We start from the raw sequence: 17,807 nt of genomic DNA on the forward strand, positions 1-17,807 counted from the left end.
CCACTTACATAAGAATGAAAATAATGACATGATGGAGAGAAACACTGTGATTCTATTTTCAAATGTGTGATCATTTCATTCCCTTAATAAATATCTGCTTAACTAATTAAATTGCATCTGTGTGCAATTATGCAAAGTATTTAAAATAAATTACTCATTTGTTTTCCTAAAAACCATACAAGGGTCCTTTCTTCATCCCAATTTTGTAGGTGAAAGGAGTTTGCAAAACAAACACAAAGTTGTAATAGGATTCAGGGACTCAACTCCTAAGTACACACCCAAGAAATGAAAACATACATCTACACAAAAACTGGTACATGAGAGTTCATAGAGGTGTAGAAAGGTGGAAACCACCCAAATATCCATGAACTGATGAACGGATAAATGAAATGTGGTATATCCATACAAGTGAATAGCATTCAGCTAGAAAAAGAAATGAAGAATTTCTTCTTATATGCTACAATATGAATGAACCTTATGCTAAGCAAAAGAAGCCAATAACATAAGATCACTTATTGTATGATTCCATTTACATGAACTGTCCAGAACAGGCACATTTATATGAAAAGTAGCTGGGTGGTCATCTAGGGTTGAGAGGATGGGGGAATAGGGAGTGACTGCTAACGTGCATGAGGATTCTTTTTAGGATAATGAAAATGTTCTAAAATTGATTGTGATAATTAATACACACTGAATATACAAAACCTACTGAATTATACACTTTAAGTGGGTAAATTTTGATGTGAATTAGATCTCAATAAAGCAAATTTATAAAAGCTTTTCCAATGGATTACAATATACAGTTTAGGGGGGAAAGTAGTAACTATGTTTCCAATTTTTAATTCAGTATCACATATAAATTTAGAGTCTGTATCTATTCACTCTCTCTCCCTCCCTGTCCTCCAAAATAAAGCACTTAAAGAAATTAATTTTCATTGCATGTTAAAATGGAGATACTGTGGGGAAAATTCATTCCCAGGAGACAGCTGGTTTAGGTGGCAAGCACACCTTGAACTTTATAGTAGATTTCAAGAGGTGAACAGGTGTAGTTAGGAGCTTTATGGAATTAAGTCCGAGAACTCAGGGAGCTGCAATGTAGAAGCAAATGGCAGAGATAAAGAAAACCTCTACTTTTTCTGTTAAATGGTGGTAGAAAACATGTAACATACAATTTACCACCTTCACTATTTCTAAGTGTACCATCCAGAAGTGTTAACTATATTCAGTCATACCACAGGTCTTCAGATGTTTTTCTCTTGCAAGATGAAACTCTATACCCATTAACAAGAGCTCTCTATTTCCCTCTACCCATCCCCTCACAAAAACCATTCTACATTCTGCTTCCAAGTTTGGCTACTCTAGGCACTTCATATATGTGGAATTATACAGACTTGTCCTTTTTTTTGACTGGATTATTTCACTTAGCATAATATTCTTAAGGTTTATCCATATTGTAGAATGAGACAGAATCTCCTTTATATTGCTAAATAATTTTCCATTGTATAATATCACATTTTGTTAACTCATTCATCTACTTGTGGACATCGGAGTCACTATGTCACCTTAGCTATTGGGAATAATGCTGCTATGAACAAGGACTCCTCTATTTAGGTGGAGAAAGTAGAAAGTGTAACACTCTACTTTCTCACTGTTATTAGTATCCCAAGGAAATAACATAAACTTAAACATAAACAAATACATATTAAGATAAATTGGCATTCCCCAATATGTCTTCCAAAGAATATTAACATGTTTGAGGATAGAAAGAACTCATGATTACAAAGGTTTAGGAAACACTAAATTAAAAGAGTTAAACAAGTTTCTCTGCTATAGAACCTCTCAGTCTTCGATTTTTTGATGTGCACTGTGAATCCCTAAGAGAACAGATCGCCAGCAGTTTTCCTAAAGTTGTTGACCAGGAAGCCCCTGGTGAAGCACCTTTTGCATTTGTGTTCTAAGGAGAAGTCATGTAGTCCCATTCCCACTGAACACTGGGCTGAAAGTCAGACTGTCTTGAACATTGCCTTGAATAGCCCGTACACTCAAAACATACTGCTGTTATTATAATAATAATGATGGGCTTGATCTGAGTAAGAGAAGCTGGATCTTTTCTTTATTCTTGTACATTCTTAGATCTAAACATAGCCCTGGTCATGGAGTCAACAACAGCAGTGTCATTCTGCTATAGAAAAAATGAAAATGCATTCCAAATTCAGATTCAAGCAAACTAAAGGTTATGACATGTGGTTTTTGAAGTATCTACAACAAAAGTGTAAATATGATCTTAATGTAAGTTAACTATAATATTAATGTTACAACCCAAAATCAGATGTATCAGAAATTATTCAATAAGGAAGCCCCAGCTTTCGAACTGAAATCAGTAGGCAATGCTCTACCTCCACAAAATAAAGTTGGTCATTGTCATGAGAGCTTTAAATCGTCAAAGCCAGCTAATGTACTGAGCTAAATGTAGTTCTCAAAACTGAGTAAGCTAGGAGAATGCATTTTTCAACCATGAAAATTAACAAAGTGAAATTAAATGTGTTACTTACTGCTATGATTTGGTCTCCAATTTGGATTCTTCCATCATGCTCAACAGCACTGCTCTTTGTAATGCTCTTTACAAAGATTCCTGAAGGTTCTAAAATTAAAAATAGTTTTATTTTTACTATTTATAAAGGTCACTCAAATAATAAATCATATTCATCATCCATTATCTAAATATAAGGTCCTAATTTTGAACAAATATAAATAAATAAGCCACAAAAACAAAACCAGTAGTACAACTTAGGCTAGAGAATAAGACAATACTTCTGTCTGTCTTAAATACGAAATCAGAATCATACACATTCAATTATTCCTAAAAATGTTTCAATCTGGTTAACCATCAATATAAAAATAATGTTGAGAAAATAATTCATAAGATAATTATATAAGGCAAATGTCAAATTAAAAAATAAAATACTAATGTTTAAAACTACCTAATTTTTTATCTCCAATGTAACCAGCAATGGTAATTCCTAATCCTTGGACATTTTTAGTGAGTTCGACATCAAATGTCTCACTTTCTTCACTTTTCTGAGTGGAAGCATCAACCTAAAATAAAATCAATAAATAAATACACAGAAAAATAAATGTAAACAAACAAGATAAGCTCAAAAGGCTACAGCCTTTATTTAGAAACAATAAACTGTAATGAACTGTCAGAGAAGCCTGCTGGAGGACCATAATATAGATTTTAGTCCTTGCATCTTGGTGACGTGGACTAGCATCAAATTTGTACTAAGAAGGTGTGTCAGCAGTAAAGCAGAACATATACCCTTATCAGAGAAACACATTATTGTTTGTGTGTACAAAACTTTAAAATTCAAACAATTTCTTATTAACAAATTCTATACTTAGAGATGGCTCATCTTCATTTTTAAAGGAGTTAGGAGGCTGAAAGAACTCACGTTTCGAATTCAGAACGAGTTCAAATCTAGCTCTGCCACTGAATCTTTCTAAGCAACACTTTGTCAATAGCCTACCAAAAATAAAACAGCATGTCCAGCTAACATTTACTGAGAGCTTCTTTTTAACAAGCAGTTAACATAAATTTATTTACTCCTTAGAACAAGGCTATGAGGAAGGCACAATTACTGTAGATTTTTCTCTGGGGAAACTGAGAAATATAAACTTTTTCAATGATAAATGGTAAATGTTCCACAAGAGGCAGAATTAAAATGCAGATAGGCTGGTTGCTGAAACCCTGTTCTGAATTGCGAAGCTATACGTAAAATCCTTAGAGGACCGTAGAGGCCATCCTGTCTACTCAGGACATGTTGCTGCTATTACTATCCTAAGTTAATAGTCGATTCTAACACCATGAATATGACAATCTATCCTTCAGACACGTTATTAACAGACTGATGATTTAAGAAATCAGTGAGATTCACCAGTGACCTATTTAAAATGGCCCCTGTATTCGTTTTGTAAATTCATTCTTTAACTTAAAAGCTATCTATAAGGAAAGTATGCCTGTTTGCTATGAGTTCCTTCCATCCTTCAATGGAAACCAAAGGCAGTGTTCTCTAACATGTACCCCTGGTGTTAATTATGCATGGGCCTGAAGGGCGAGGATCCCTGAATTAAGCATTGGTGGACTAGTGCAGTGAGTCTCCGTGAGCTACGGTATTATACACCAGCACAGTGTCAGCAGACTGCAGGGAGAACCGCAGAGGATCACAACTGAATGAAGGCTAAGGGTTCCAATGGACCTGCTGGTAGGGGCTACTAATGTTCTCTGATTTTCTTTAAGAAAACTCTTGAGTAGATCTCACTGACAGTCCACCTAAATGAAATATAACTTTATGGTAAAGTTTCATTTAGTTTTTCTCACTGCACATAATTATCTGTGCAAACTTAGCAAAAAGTTTAAAGTTTAGATAATTACAAGAAAATGACAGGATGAAATCTGCTTCAATTGAAACAAATGTGTTTTCTATTTTTAATAAGACTTATGCGAGCGCTATTTTAGAGGGTGGCAATTTGACTATCGAATGGTTTTAAAAGGGGCACAAGCTTCAGAAATGATGATATGCACAGAATAGATATTTTTCTAAGCTTTCAATTACATCAAATGGTTTTCGGTATTGCATTCATTTATATGTTGCTGAATAAAATGTTTTTGTTTACCACAAAGAATGCCACTTAAATACTTTCATAAACAAGCTTTCTTTCTTTACTTCTTTCTCTCTGCAAAAAATAGCAACCAAACTCAATCCTAAAAAACAACAGAATCATGGAAATTTCAAGTGTTCTAATAAAGTTTCAAAGGGCTTGTGGAGGAGGCAAGGATACTAAAAAAAGAATCTGAAGCAACTGGTTACAAAACACATTAATAGAAAAAAAATCACATAGATGCATTTAGATCTATGACAAAGGAATGTAGGACTTAACATTTGCTATAAAGGTTATCTAAAAACTGAGTTGCTTATCTTTTTTAATATTTAGATTTTCTGGAAAAAATTATTTTGTAGATATTTTATCCGCTACAGTCATATCATGACCTGAACTATTTGTGATAACCACATTCTAAAATTCTGAAATTGCTTAGCTTTTTTCATATCAAGTTAAAAATAGAGATGGAATGCTATACATATGAATAAAGCTTTTGTGACAACCTCAAAAGCATAACTTTTGTTTAAAACTTTATAAAAACTGGTTCAAGAATAGAGCCTTCTCATTACAAATCTGATAATAGTTGTGTGACATAACCTTAAAACAATATTAAAAGATTTTAGTGAGCATTATTCATCAGCACCACTCCCAAAACAAAGACAGTATAAAGGAAGTTGTAAGGGAATGATTAAAACTTATAGCCCACCTCACAGACAGCCTTCTAAGAGCTTTAAAGAACTAAACATTTTAGGTATTAGTTACAAGTAATTTTTTAAAACTTTTTCAGAGTGTAAAGTATTATCCTCATAAATATGCCACTTAGATAAAAAGCATAAAATAGTGATCTAGAATTCTTTACACAATTTTTCCTCTGTTACACATTATTCCCCAAAACATATTATTTGTGCCAAAATACCTCTACGTTTGAATTTTGTTTCACTTTTTATCACTAATACATAAACATGATTAAATCTAGTTTTAAAGCAAAGACCCCGTCACGTCAGTGCCATTGACCACGTACGACCTCCCCGATTCGCCATCCACCACCTTACCCGCATCTCCGGTGTAGAGCATGGGGACGAGCACCCGGGGGGCGCTGCCGGTTCCTCAAGGGCGCCTCTGGCTATCACCAGTTTCACTCTGTTCCCACACTGCCGCAGGACTTGTGCTACTTGCTCACTGCTCATTCCTGCTAGATCAGTGTCACCAATCTTTAGAATGTGGTCTCCACTGCATAATCGCCCGTGCTGAATAAAAAGAGATGGATTTATCAGGCTTTATTACTATTATCTTCATCAGAGAAATCCTAAATGAGGGAGAGGGAATAATTTTAAAAAAAAACAATGACATGAAATATCAATCATGGAACACTAAACATGTGGTTGTGGTTTTTACTGTTTTTAACTAAAATTCACAGGTATTCCTTAAATTGAGAGTCAATATGAGCTTTTCAATTTGATTTCTACTCATTAGATACAAGAAAGTATTATGTAAGCCTTTTTGTGATTTTTTTTTGAAGTATAGGAGGAGAAAATGCCATTAAACAAAGATCAAGTATAGGTAATTATACAAATACATATTGCTCAAAATATGGTATAAACCACAAGAAAGCACTGAAATAATACCACAATTTTGTGCCTTGCTATTTAACTTATACGCATCTCTAAAGATTTCATTTATAGAAAAAATCATGGTGAGATAAACACAGTCTTACAAGCCTCCATAAAAACGACGGCCACTAGAAATTTGCGCAGTGATGAAAATGTTCTGCATTGTCCAATACGGCAGCTACAAGCAGCATGTCACCAGTCCAACTGAGCAACTGAATCTATAATTTTATTTCATTTTAACTCATTTAAATTTGAATTTAAAAGTGACATGTGGCAATTACCCACAGTATTGAATTCTGCAGCTATACACTGAAGGTAAAACTCATTTATCACAAGCCTGTTAACTAGGGGAATCTCACTGATGCCACTAGAGACTGGCTAATATTAGAAGAAATAAAGTTTGCAAACTGTCAATACCTTTATTGATAAGGCTGCAAATATATCTGACTTTCACTTATGAATATGACAGATATTTGATAAATCTGACTCCTAAGATCAAATATACATGCAATAGCAAATATCTTTATAAGCAAATTGTTATAATCAAGGTAAAAGACACCTGTATTAGCTATACTTGTCTAATTAAAATATAAATCATAATAAGTAACTACCAATTCCTTATACGTATATATTCCAACGTGTCACAGCATACATAGCAATTCTGTGAGGAGCGACTCTAAGTGATAAAAACAGACTGTGTTTCACATACAAAGATGATAACAGTGACCCATCACTACAGGGGCAAGATTAACCCTATTTTTTTCCTATAATAATGAAGTATTCTTTCTGTAATATGTGGGACCATAAAATAGTTGACTAGGTTTTTAGATATGATTTGTGATATAAAAATAATGGACTACTACCTCTACAATGATCAAAAACCATAAGCTTTTGTCTGTGGGTCTATTACTTTAAATTAATAACATCTTCATTTGAAAGGTATTTCTCCCCAGGTCTAAGAAAACATTTTCAGGACAGCCCAGCGAACAGAAGCTTATAACTCAGCTTCTTTGGTATTATCTAAGGCTGAAGTTTCTCTTTCCTGACAGAGAACATAAAAGAGGAAGCCATGCTATTTAACAGAGGACCCTTTGGAAGTGGCTTACCTGATCAGCCACCCCTCCAGGCAGAATGGTCTTCACTATCACGCCAGTTGCTTTGCCTCCTACAATGCCAAACCCTAGGCCAGATCCATCATTCACCAATTCAATGGTTTCCACATGCTGCCAGTGAACCTCAAAACAAAGCTTCTGTAAGCATCTGAAAAAACTTTTAAGGAAAACTAAAATTTTCATTGTAGCTGATATTTTTGTGAATATTATTTTTTGAGTAGTATTAAAGAATGAGTTCGAACATAATGAGCCTTAAGAAATGTACCTTTTGACCTGGCTGGTGTAGCTCAGTGGATTGAGCTTGAGCTGCAGATCAAAGGGTCGCCAGTTCAATTCCCAGTCAGGGCACATGGCTGGGTTGCGGGCCAGACCCCCAGTGGGGGCCATGGGAGAGGCAACCACACATTGAGGTTTCTGTCCTTCTCCCTCCCTTGCCCTCTCTCTAAAACTAAATAAATAAAATTTGAAAAGAAATGTACCTTTTATTTAGTACATTTCCCTTTCAACAAATTGTTACTGCATAATCATTCTCGAATTATCAATACATCATCCTAGTGACCACACTTAACCAGGTAAAGACAGTGATGATTTGTGAGATCCTTTGTGAAGCATTTTTTAAAAAGAAAACAATCAAGGAAAAACTTTTACCTATTAAAAATGTTTTCTGCATAGTCCTGCCTTGCCAGGTTCCAAACCAGATGACTTCTTAAAGTCACTGAGAGCCTAACTAACAATAATACACGGTGGAGCACAAGTAGGTTTACAGTTGTTCCTCTGAAAATAACACAATGGTTAATAAATAATAACACAAGAATGAACTCTGGGCTTCATGCACTCACAACTGTAAACTACTTTTGCCCTACCCTGTACAAGCTACCATTTACAAAGCAAAATCAAGATTTTTTTCTGCCTACAGTCAATTTTGTTACAGGATTAAATTTGTTTTCATTTGAGGCATGCTGTCAAATAAAAAATCAACTTCATAAAATTAGTAAAAATTGTTTTAGAAGCTAGAAATTTAATCACAATTAAATAAAAAAATATTCCAGGCTAGGGAAGGATAAGAAAATAAAAACGCAAAACCTCAATACAGACAAAGAACCTAAGGAATTAGAAACGTGTGAAAAATCAGAAAGACCTGGAAAAATATGTTCTGTTCCTTGTGAACAGCTTACACACTCACCGGATTAGAGTGAGCTGAAATTGTGCTGGCCGCAGACGGGGACCGGGAGATGATGGGGCTGATGAGCTGAGGCAGTGAGCCTCTGGCAATAACCAGCTGCACATTTTCTTTGGCTTTCTGAAGGATGCTGATAGCTTGCTGATGTGTGATTGTCTGGTCAAGTGCCTGTCCGTTGATAGCAAGGATCTGATCAGTTTCCTTCAGTCTTCCATCTCTATCAAGAATGAAAAGTAGAGTAAAAGATATCTGACAGCTCCCAAGACAATGACAGCTTTTTTGGCATATATTTCAGGTTATTTTAATTCCATTTTCTAACGTCCACACACTTAAAGATTTTTGGAACTTCTGTATTTAAAAACCTATACTTTGCTTAATGTCACTAATCATTAGAGAAATGAAAATGAAAACCACAATGAGATATCACCTCACACCTGTCAAAATGGCTACCATCAATAAATCAACAAACAAAAAGTGCTGGAAGGGGTGTGGAGGAAAGGGACCCTTTTGCATTGTTGGTGGGAATGAAGACTGGGGCAATCACTGAGTGAAGCAGTATGGAGATACCTGAAAAATTAAAAACAGATCTGCCTTTTGACCCAGGAATCCAACATTTGGGAATATATCTGAAGAAACCCAAAACACTAATTAGAAAGAATATAAGCACCACTATGTTCACTGCAGCATTATTTACAATCACCAAGATATGGGAGCAGCCCAAGTGTCCATCAATAGATGAGTAGATAAAACAACTATGGGACACTTACACAATGGAATACTACTTGACTGTAAAAGAAAAAGAAGAAAATTTTACCCTTTGCAACAGCACGGGCAGACCTGGAGAATATTATGCTAAGTGAAATAAGCCAGAGAAAGACAAACACCATATGATTTCACTCATATGTGTAATCTAAAAACAAACTGAACTAACAAGCAAAATAGAGACACACTCATAGATGGAGAGCAGGATGACAGCTATGGGGGGAAGTTAGAAGGTAGCGAGATCAAACATAAAGTGAAAAGGACTCAGACATGGACAACAGTATGGTGATTGCAGGGGGCGGTACAAGGGGACTGAATGGTAATAGAAAAAGTACAACAAATTTTTTTAAAAAACATAGAATTTGACTTCAGTTGATCTACCCCTAATCAATTCCTCCCCTTGAAACGTCCTCTTCTTTCAACTACCCACTCAACCTACATCTTGGATATTCCTATCTTCTACAAATGAAAGCAGAGATGCATATATTTACTTGTTGTTTTGAGTATATTAGTAAAATATAGTTCAAATTATCATGAGATATACATATATATATTTCCAAATAGTCATTCTTACATCTAATCAGAAGAGCCCATTTACTAACACTGAGAATACTATCCTAATCAAATTTTTCTTTCCTTACTAAAAAGGGATTAAGTTCTGTTTATATTTAAAAGCTGCTCTTTTCAACAGGACTTACTTTGTAGCATAGCAATGTTAATGACATGTATTTCTAAACTGGTTAATATCATGACATTTGAATTTTTGTTTGTTTTTATTCACTTTTGCTTCTCTGAATTCTCCTGAACGTGGTCCCAAACCGAGAGAAGCAGCCGGCCGGTCTCACCTGTGGGCCACACTGCCCTCTTGGATCTCTTGCACAAATATCCCCAGTTCCCCCCGGTTTTCACTCCTCAGTCCCACAACACTGAACCCGAGGCCTCCGCAGGGAGGTTTGAGGAGCTCGAAGACTTCTACGTGGCGACCCTGTCCACGAAATAAAGCAAGAAATAAAACCCAAAGCCAATCACTGTACTCACAGTTAACTTATTAGTGACATCATTTTGTTAAAAAATAGATTTAAAAACTTTTTCTAAGATAAGATTTATCCCTCATCACCTAGAACAGAGGTGTCAAACTCATTTTCACCAGGGGCCACATCAGCCCTGTGGTTGCCTTCAAAGGGCCGAATGTAATTTTAGGAGCGTGTAAATGTAACTGCTCCTGAACAATTAAATGAGAGCTCGGCACTGCCACTGGGTAGAAACAAGGTGCTGGCCAGATAAAACAAGGTTTTAGGGCCTTGTGTTTGCCATCTGTAAAAATATATAATAGAAAAATTTCTGAACTACCCAAACTCATACGAAATCACTTTCATTCCAATTTGTTTCAAATGTTATAAATGTCTTCATTAATATTTAATACTACATTTAATAAAATATATACATTTAATGTATATTTAACATGTTATATAATATAAATTTATTAATATTCTTCAATTTATCCAGGATTTGATTATAGTCTTAAGATACTGTACATTCTATTGTAACAGAAATAAGTGTTCTTACCTGGGCCATATTTTTAATAAGTTGATCAAATTCATCACAAGCATGTTTCCCATTGATGTGTGGAGTACCTGAAGTTGTAAGGGCTTCCAGATTACCATTGTTTTGGGATGATAAAAACAATTCATTTTGCACAGCTGTAGCTGGGGTGATATGCGAAATATGGGCACATTCTGCATTTGAAATGGCCGATGTTGCAATGTTTACCTAAGAGTAATATAGAAATTAACAATTTTGACATTCCACAAACTGTTTCATAAAAACATCCCAACAGGAGTAATAACAAAGTATATACCAAATTTCAAATTGTCCATACCCTTTAATTCAGCAACTCTATTTCAAGAAATCTGTTTTAAGGAAAAAATCAGAATAACACAGAAAGACATGTGAATAAGGATATGCAATGTAGCACTATTTGTTAGATAAAAAATATTTTAAACTAATTACTTCCAGAGTTCAACTCCAGGGTACTCATTAAAACAGAGCAAAAACATACACACCAATACACACATTTTTAAGTGAAAACAACTAGGTACAGAATAATATGTATAATATAATTCAATGTACTTTTAAAAATGTTTATATTTTATTTGTTTACAAATGTATTAAACATCTGAAACAATATATACCAAACAACCAATATAACACTATTTGTTCCTGAGAAATTGGATTCTGGGGATTACCATATTACTTGAATTTTTAAAATAGTGTATATAGTAAAGAATTTGATTTTCCCTAAAGAGAGATCTGGCCTTTGTCCCACCTCCTAGGAAGTAACTTTTAAAGCCTTGGAATTTCCCAGATGATAGGAGTGCCTTTGTTATTGTTGGTGGGCTCCAAGGTCACATGATACAGATCAAAGTCTGAGACTGTGTTAAACTCTATGGGCAATCAATCCAACCCAGGAAATGATGACCAAATAAAACTGAGCAGAGAGCTCAGGTGAGCTTGCTGGGTTGGCAATCCTCCATGCACACTGCCATGCATAGAACTGGGGGAAGGGGACACTTCCTAAGGAAAATAAAAGCTTTCTTTGGTTTGAAATCCTACCAGGCCCTACACTACGAGTCTCTTCATTTGGCCAATTTTTGACCTCCATCCCTTCTGTAAAATAGACCAAAACTATGGATGTAATAGCTTTCCCTAAGTTCTATAGGTCCTTCTAGCGAACCTGAGGGTAGTTTTGGGAATCCCCTGCACTTGCAGTTGGCTCAGACATTAGTCTGATCTTGTGTATGTATATTTTTTTTGGATTGCCTCTGAATTTGTCTTTGGAGCTTAACTCCTTTGCTGTTGGTCTCAAAGGTCTTGCACAGAGTTGCCAGTCTGAAGGACTGTGCCTCAACCTCACAGTCTGGCAATTCCAGGTACAATAACAAAAATACACAGTGACAAAAAATAATTCCATTTGTGAAAAATAGTCTATAATTACTTTTGTGTGCCTGTTATAAAGAGCTCCAAGCTAAAGCAAAGCAATTCACAAAACAGTGCAAACAGTCAATCCTGACTTCATGTTTCTGTAGGGTGTCTAGAACCTAACTCTTTATCTCTAATACCTTATCAGAAAGGTTACGCCAATGCTGTTTTTGGATCACTGTCTGAACTCCTCTCCTAGCACTCTGTCCTTCACCCACACAGCTCCAGCAACACGGACCACTTCACCTTTCCTCCAACTGCCAAGCTGCCCCACTCTGCCAGTCAGGTACATCCTTCTCGCAAGTAGCTACACACTTACTTCTTCCATTCAAGTGTGCCCAATGTCACCACAGAGAAGCACTCCCTGACAACCATATCCAAAGAGCCATCCCACCATTATACTTCATGCGCTCACCCTGCCCTATTTTTCTTCATGGTGCTTAGTACCACCTGGTATGTACCCAGTTGCCATGGAGCTCTGACACCAATCTGCCAAGACAGACTATAATGTAGAATCTGTCCAGGGGAGGAATTTGACTATTTTATTCTCTATACATACTCACTCTCTAGAAGAGTGCCTAGCTAGCAAAGAGCTGGCATTTAACATGTATTTGCGGAATGTGTTTATTCATTTTATAAGGATCTACTCTGATAAAATCTCGCCAACAACCCTCCACATATCTTTATTTTCAGTTTACAGATGACAAAATTAATTAAGTGACATAGTATAGAGCAGAAACAGTATAAATGAGCTATACTTTTTCATCAGTGTGTTCTTATCATCTTTGTTTCACACACAGTCATTTGAGATATCATTTCTGCAAATAAAATAATAGGTAAAGAGCTTCTAGTGCACAAATCATCAAAGTATTTCACAAAACATCACCAATCAGGCCTAAGAGTATGTTACTTATCCTTAAAAATAAAACTTAAGTACCAGTAAGTTACCAAAGTTACCAATAATTCAGCCAGTATAATGGTTTCTACAACCACAGATGAAAAAGAGATCAACGTGCTTAAGAGAGGCTTTTGGGAATCCTTTCAGATACTCATTTTTCAATCTACAGCAGGTATGATCGATTATTATTTTTCTAAAGCAAGCTTCTTATGCCAAACCCGATTTTCTTTACCCTGAGCCATGGCGACTTCAATACAGTCTGCCAGTGGAAGCCGCACTGCTCAGGTCGAAGCAGATGGCGTAACGAAATCTATCACAGGCTGAGGGTCCCACACATGAAGTCCTATGGCGTATTCCATAGGAAAAAAATGTTTGGATTTCTTCTATGGTAAGCCAGAAGGAACAAATCACATTCCAAGAGCTGAGAAATCTCTGCATGTTAATTGATGAACTATGAGCTCTGATAACACGTAAAGCAAGGAGCTGAGGGCATTCCAAGAGAAAGAGAGGACCAGAGCAAGTACAGTATTAGGATATGAGAATGTATAAAAGTGCTAATTATCAGTATTTTTTCCAAATTATGTTAAAGGTTTAACCCATATCAATGACTCTTCCTGCTCTTCTGGGCCCTTGAGCTTCACATAAATGTAAAAGCAAGAATAAAGAGATCACACATGTAAAAATTACAGTTTAATTACATTATCACAAACAAGGCTTAATAATTTCTAATTCATGTCCATAAAAAAGCACAAACTCCCCTTTTGGCCTTGTTATCACTTTATTAAAATGATTTCTGAACCAATCTCCCTGAAAAATTAGAATGAATCTTACTGCCCTTGATAGGCTTGTTCACAGCAGACAGAGTGTAAATGTTTAATAAAAAGAAGCTGACTCCCATCTTGGTTTATAGAATATTAAATAAGCAGAAGAAAACACCACTATCTGGTGATTTTTCCATACAGATAAACAATCTGTATAATTTACAGAAGTTGCTAGTAAATGAGCAGGAGTCACCAAATAATTATGTGTTCTCTATTCAACTTCTGGCTGAGTGTTTCAGTCTAAAAAGGGCTTTTATGTGCTTAGTAAATAAACATATAACTTAATTATTACGTTTTAATTAGTTCTAATACTTTAAACATAAATAAAGATTTTATAAAATATTCTGTTAAACATTTGTCAAATTCTTTGTGAAAGGGCAAAACAAAACACCATCTCAGTATTTATAAGTACAGGTAAAGCCCTTATAAGATTCCATCAAAACCAGTAATTGGTTCATTACTCTAAAAGGTCAGATAAAGCAGAAATAATAACAAAGGACAGATATATAACTTAAGAACATTATTTTAACTTAGAACATATACATATTCATTCACAAAAATCTTAACTATGAAAGGGCTCTACCTTCTCTCTTGCATAAACCAAATTCATATAGTATGATATTATTTTCAAATTCAGCTTCTGAACATGGAACAAGAATTTGGACACTTGAAAAACAATTTCATTAAAGAAGCCTAGATTTTTATGAGATCTTTCTTCAATTTTTTACAGTTTAATAAAACATAACCAATTCACCATGAATACATATGAATTCATCAATTCATATATATGGTCTTTCAAAATATTTTGAGTTTTCATAATTTTTGGCACAAATTTTATATAATAAAGTCATAATTATAAAAACAATTATAACTGGGATAAACAGGTATAAAATGACTTTTTGATAAATGTGTACTCATTTGGTAAGTGCTTCAGAAGCACAAACAAGGAAATATCTGAATGAAGAAGTACTTACTGCTCTGGGCGAAAGCCTACATGCCATGTAGAGGCACTGGACAGTATCCTTTTGCCTGGAAAGTTACTTATTTACAGGTATGCTATAGTAGCATCCCAACAAAATAAAATCATCTTTAGTTCTATATACAATTAAGCTCACCTTGTGGAAACAGCAGTTATCAGAGAAATCCTTTCACTGTGATCAGTAAAAATATTTGTATAAAGAACTGTTTTTTTTAAATAAGCCAGAAATGTATCAATAAGAATACATCACTTCTGTCATATTCTATGCATTGGAAGCAGATCAATAAGCCTGGACCACGCTCAAGGAGAAGAGATCATACAAAAGCAGGAACACCAGAGGGCAGGGATTATTGATCAGTGTCCACCTTAGAAGCAAACAGTGTACCATAGCAAAGCAGCTGAAAGCTAAGAAAAAGGAAAGATCTTCAGAGGTGCCAGAGGAAAAAAACAAACTTTATCTTCCAAAAAATATAATGCTGACAGATGATTTAAGTGAATCAATAAAAAAGACAATAGAATTTAAAAATTAAGAGTAAGAACAAAAAAAATGGACAACCTAGCACTTTTAGAATACCTCCTCCGCACACATACTCACACACAAAATACTGTGTTGTCTCAGATTTGTACAAAAAATAGCAAAATAAATTTTAGGCAAAAAGAAAATGATCCCTGATGGAATGTTCTTAATGCATAAAAGACTGCAGAGCAGAAAAAAAAGAATTAAAATTGAGTAAATAGAAATTGCTTAAAACAAGGAATAATCTAAAACTTGTAATTTTAAATACATGTAGTCTTAAAGTACATGATAATTACACCGAAGAAAGGAGTACGGTAAATGGGGTTAAACTGCAATGAGTTCCTTGCGTTTTTCCAGGAAGCAGTGAGAGTACTAATTAAAGTAAAATTAAAAAAAATTAAGGGTACATACATCTGACAAAAGACTCATACATAGCTGGCTTATATAAAGAAAAGTCAAAACTTAATAGTTAAAAAATATATATCCAACTAGAAAATGAACAGAAACATTTCGGTGAAGAGGATATATGGATAGCAAATAAGAATATAAAAGATGTTCAGCATCATTACCCATTAGAGAAATGCAAATTAAAAGCACAAAAAATATCACTATATACCCAGCACAATGACTAAATAAAAAATCGTGACAACACCAACCACCAAAGAAGATGTGGAGTAAATGAACCACTCATATATTGCTGGTAGCAAGGTAAACTGGTAGAGCCAGTCTGAAAAAGTCTGTCAGTTTCTTAAAAAATATTAAACATGCATTTACTATATGACACAGCAACTATACTCCTGGGCATTTACTATAAAAAGATTAAAATCTATATCCATGCAAAAAACATGCTCAAAACAGCTTTACCTGTAAGAGTAAAAAACTGAAAACAAACAAAATGTCCCTCAGTAGGTACATCCAAACCATAGAATAATATTCAGCAATAATAATTTTTTAAAAACTGTAAACATACACAATAATTTTGATGAACCACAAGAGGTTATGGTGAATGAAAAACCATCTCAAAAGGACATATACATCATGATTACATTTTTATAACACTCTTGAAATTACTAAATTATGTACACAGAAATGGTTGCCAGGTGACAGAGAGGGTCTGGGAAGGGAGCTGAACATGACTACCAAAGGGTAGATACGAGAGACCTACAGGTGACGGAATAAATATGTACCTAGATTGTGGCAGTGGTCACACAAACCCACACAAGTAATAAAAATGACACACATTGAAAAAACGAATGCATGTTATACCAGTATCAGTTTCCCAGTTTTGATATTTTGCTACAATGATTAAGTTGTAACCACAGGAGGGAACATGAGAAAGCATATACAGAACCTCTCTATACTACAGTAAAAACTTTCTGTGAATCTAGAATTATTTCAAAATGAAATCTTTTAAAAAAAATTGCCTCAGATCAAAGATATTTACTGCAATCTTTAACTACCAAAAGAATAAAATTAAGAAAAATAACATACTAAGAGAGGAAGAAGATGAAATAAGAGGGTAACACACAAAAATGACAAAACTAAACAAATAAAAACAAAAAAGAAAACAAAAAAATTGTAAATTAAAATGAAAATGTATCCATAATTACATTAAATATAAAGGGGTTAAATACAAAGTAAAAGACAAACTGCCAGACTGTATCGCACAATAAAAGGCAAATACAAGCTGTTTACCAAAGATACAAGTCAATAATAAAGATAAAAGATAAAGAAAAGATGAAAATAGAAAGAAAAAAATGATATACACACACATGAACCAGAAGAAGGCTGGTACAGCTAAACCAGCATCAGACAAGTGGACTGTAAGGAAATACGCGTTACTGGAGACAAAGGGGGACAAACCACAGAGATAACGGTCAATTCAGTAAGCAGAGAAAACAATCTTAGTCATCTAAAAATGTAATGTCAAAACATGCAGGGCAAAAGGACTCAAATCCAAATGACAAACAGCCAAATCTACAATCATAAGTAGATATTAAACACATCATCTCAGTAACTAACAAAAAAAAATCAATAAGGATAAGAAGATTTAAACAATATCGTAAACAAAACTGACATAGCTGAGCAATATGGAATGTTTCACCCAACAACTGCTAAATGCACATTCTTTTCAAATGCAAAAGAAATATTTACCTAAAGTACGTATCATCAAATCTCAATGAATTGATAACATACAGAAGATGTTCTCTGATTACAGAAGAATTAAGCTAGAAATAATTAACAGCAAGTTAAGTCAACTGAGCAATGCATTTCTAAATAAACCAAGGGT

General features: G+C 34.7%; 1 protein-coding gene across 7 annotated transcripts in view; it reads right to left on the reverse strand.

Annotated features, from left to right (window-relative positions):
- MPDZ (multiple PDZ domain crumbs cell polarity complex component) overlaps positions 1–17,807 on the reverse strand; it is a 159,710-nt gene that overhangs the window by 90,930 nt on the left and 50,973 nt on the right. For 6 of the 7 annotated variants that reach the window (XM_053656300.1, XM_053656299.1, XM_053656294.1 and 3 more), the window contains 7 exons: positions 10,890–11,093; positions 10,169–10,308; positions 8,565–8,778; positions 7,376–7,504; positions 5,712–5,906; positions 2,982–3,096; positions 2,553–2,641 (listed from right to left, as the gene is read on the reverse strand). In XM_053656300.1, coding sequence (XP_053512275.1) covers positions 2,553–2,641; positions 2,982–3,096; positions 5,712–5,906; positions 7,376–7,504; positions 8,565–8,778; positions 10,169–10,308; positions 10,890–11,093 — 1,086 coding nt within the window. The remainder of the gene's footprint in view (positions 1–2,552; positions 2,642–2,981; positions 3,097–5,711; positions 5,907–7,375; positions 7,505–8,564; positions 8,779–10,168; positions 10,309–10,889; positions 11,094–17,807) is intronic. The other variant, XM_053656298.1, reaches the window with a different exon arrangement.

Source organism: Artibeus jamaicensis, unplaced genomic scaffold (genome assembly GCF_021234435.1).
Source record: "Artibeus jamaicensis isolate MK-2021 breed Jamaican fruit bat unplaced genomic scaffold, CSHL_Jam_final scaffold_1964, whole genome shotgun sequence".
NCBI classification, from domain to species: domain Eukaryota; kingdom Metazoa; phylum Chordata; class Mammalia; order Chiroptera; family Phyllostomidae; genus Artibeus; species Artibeus jamaicensis.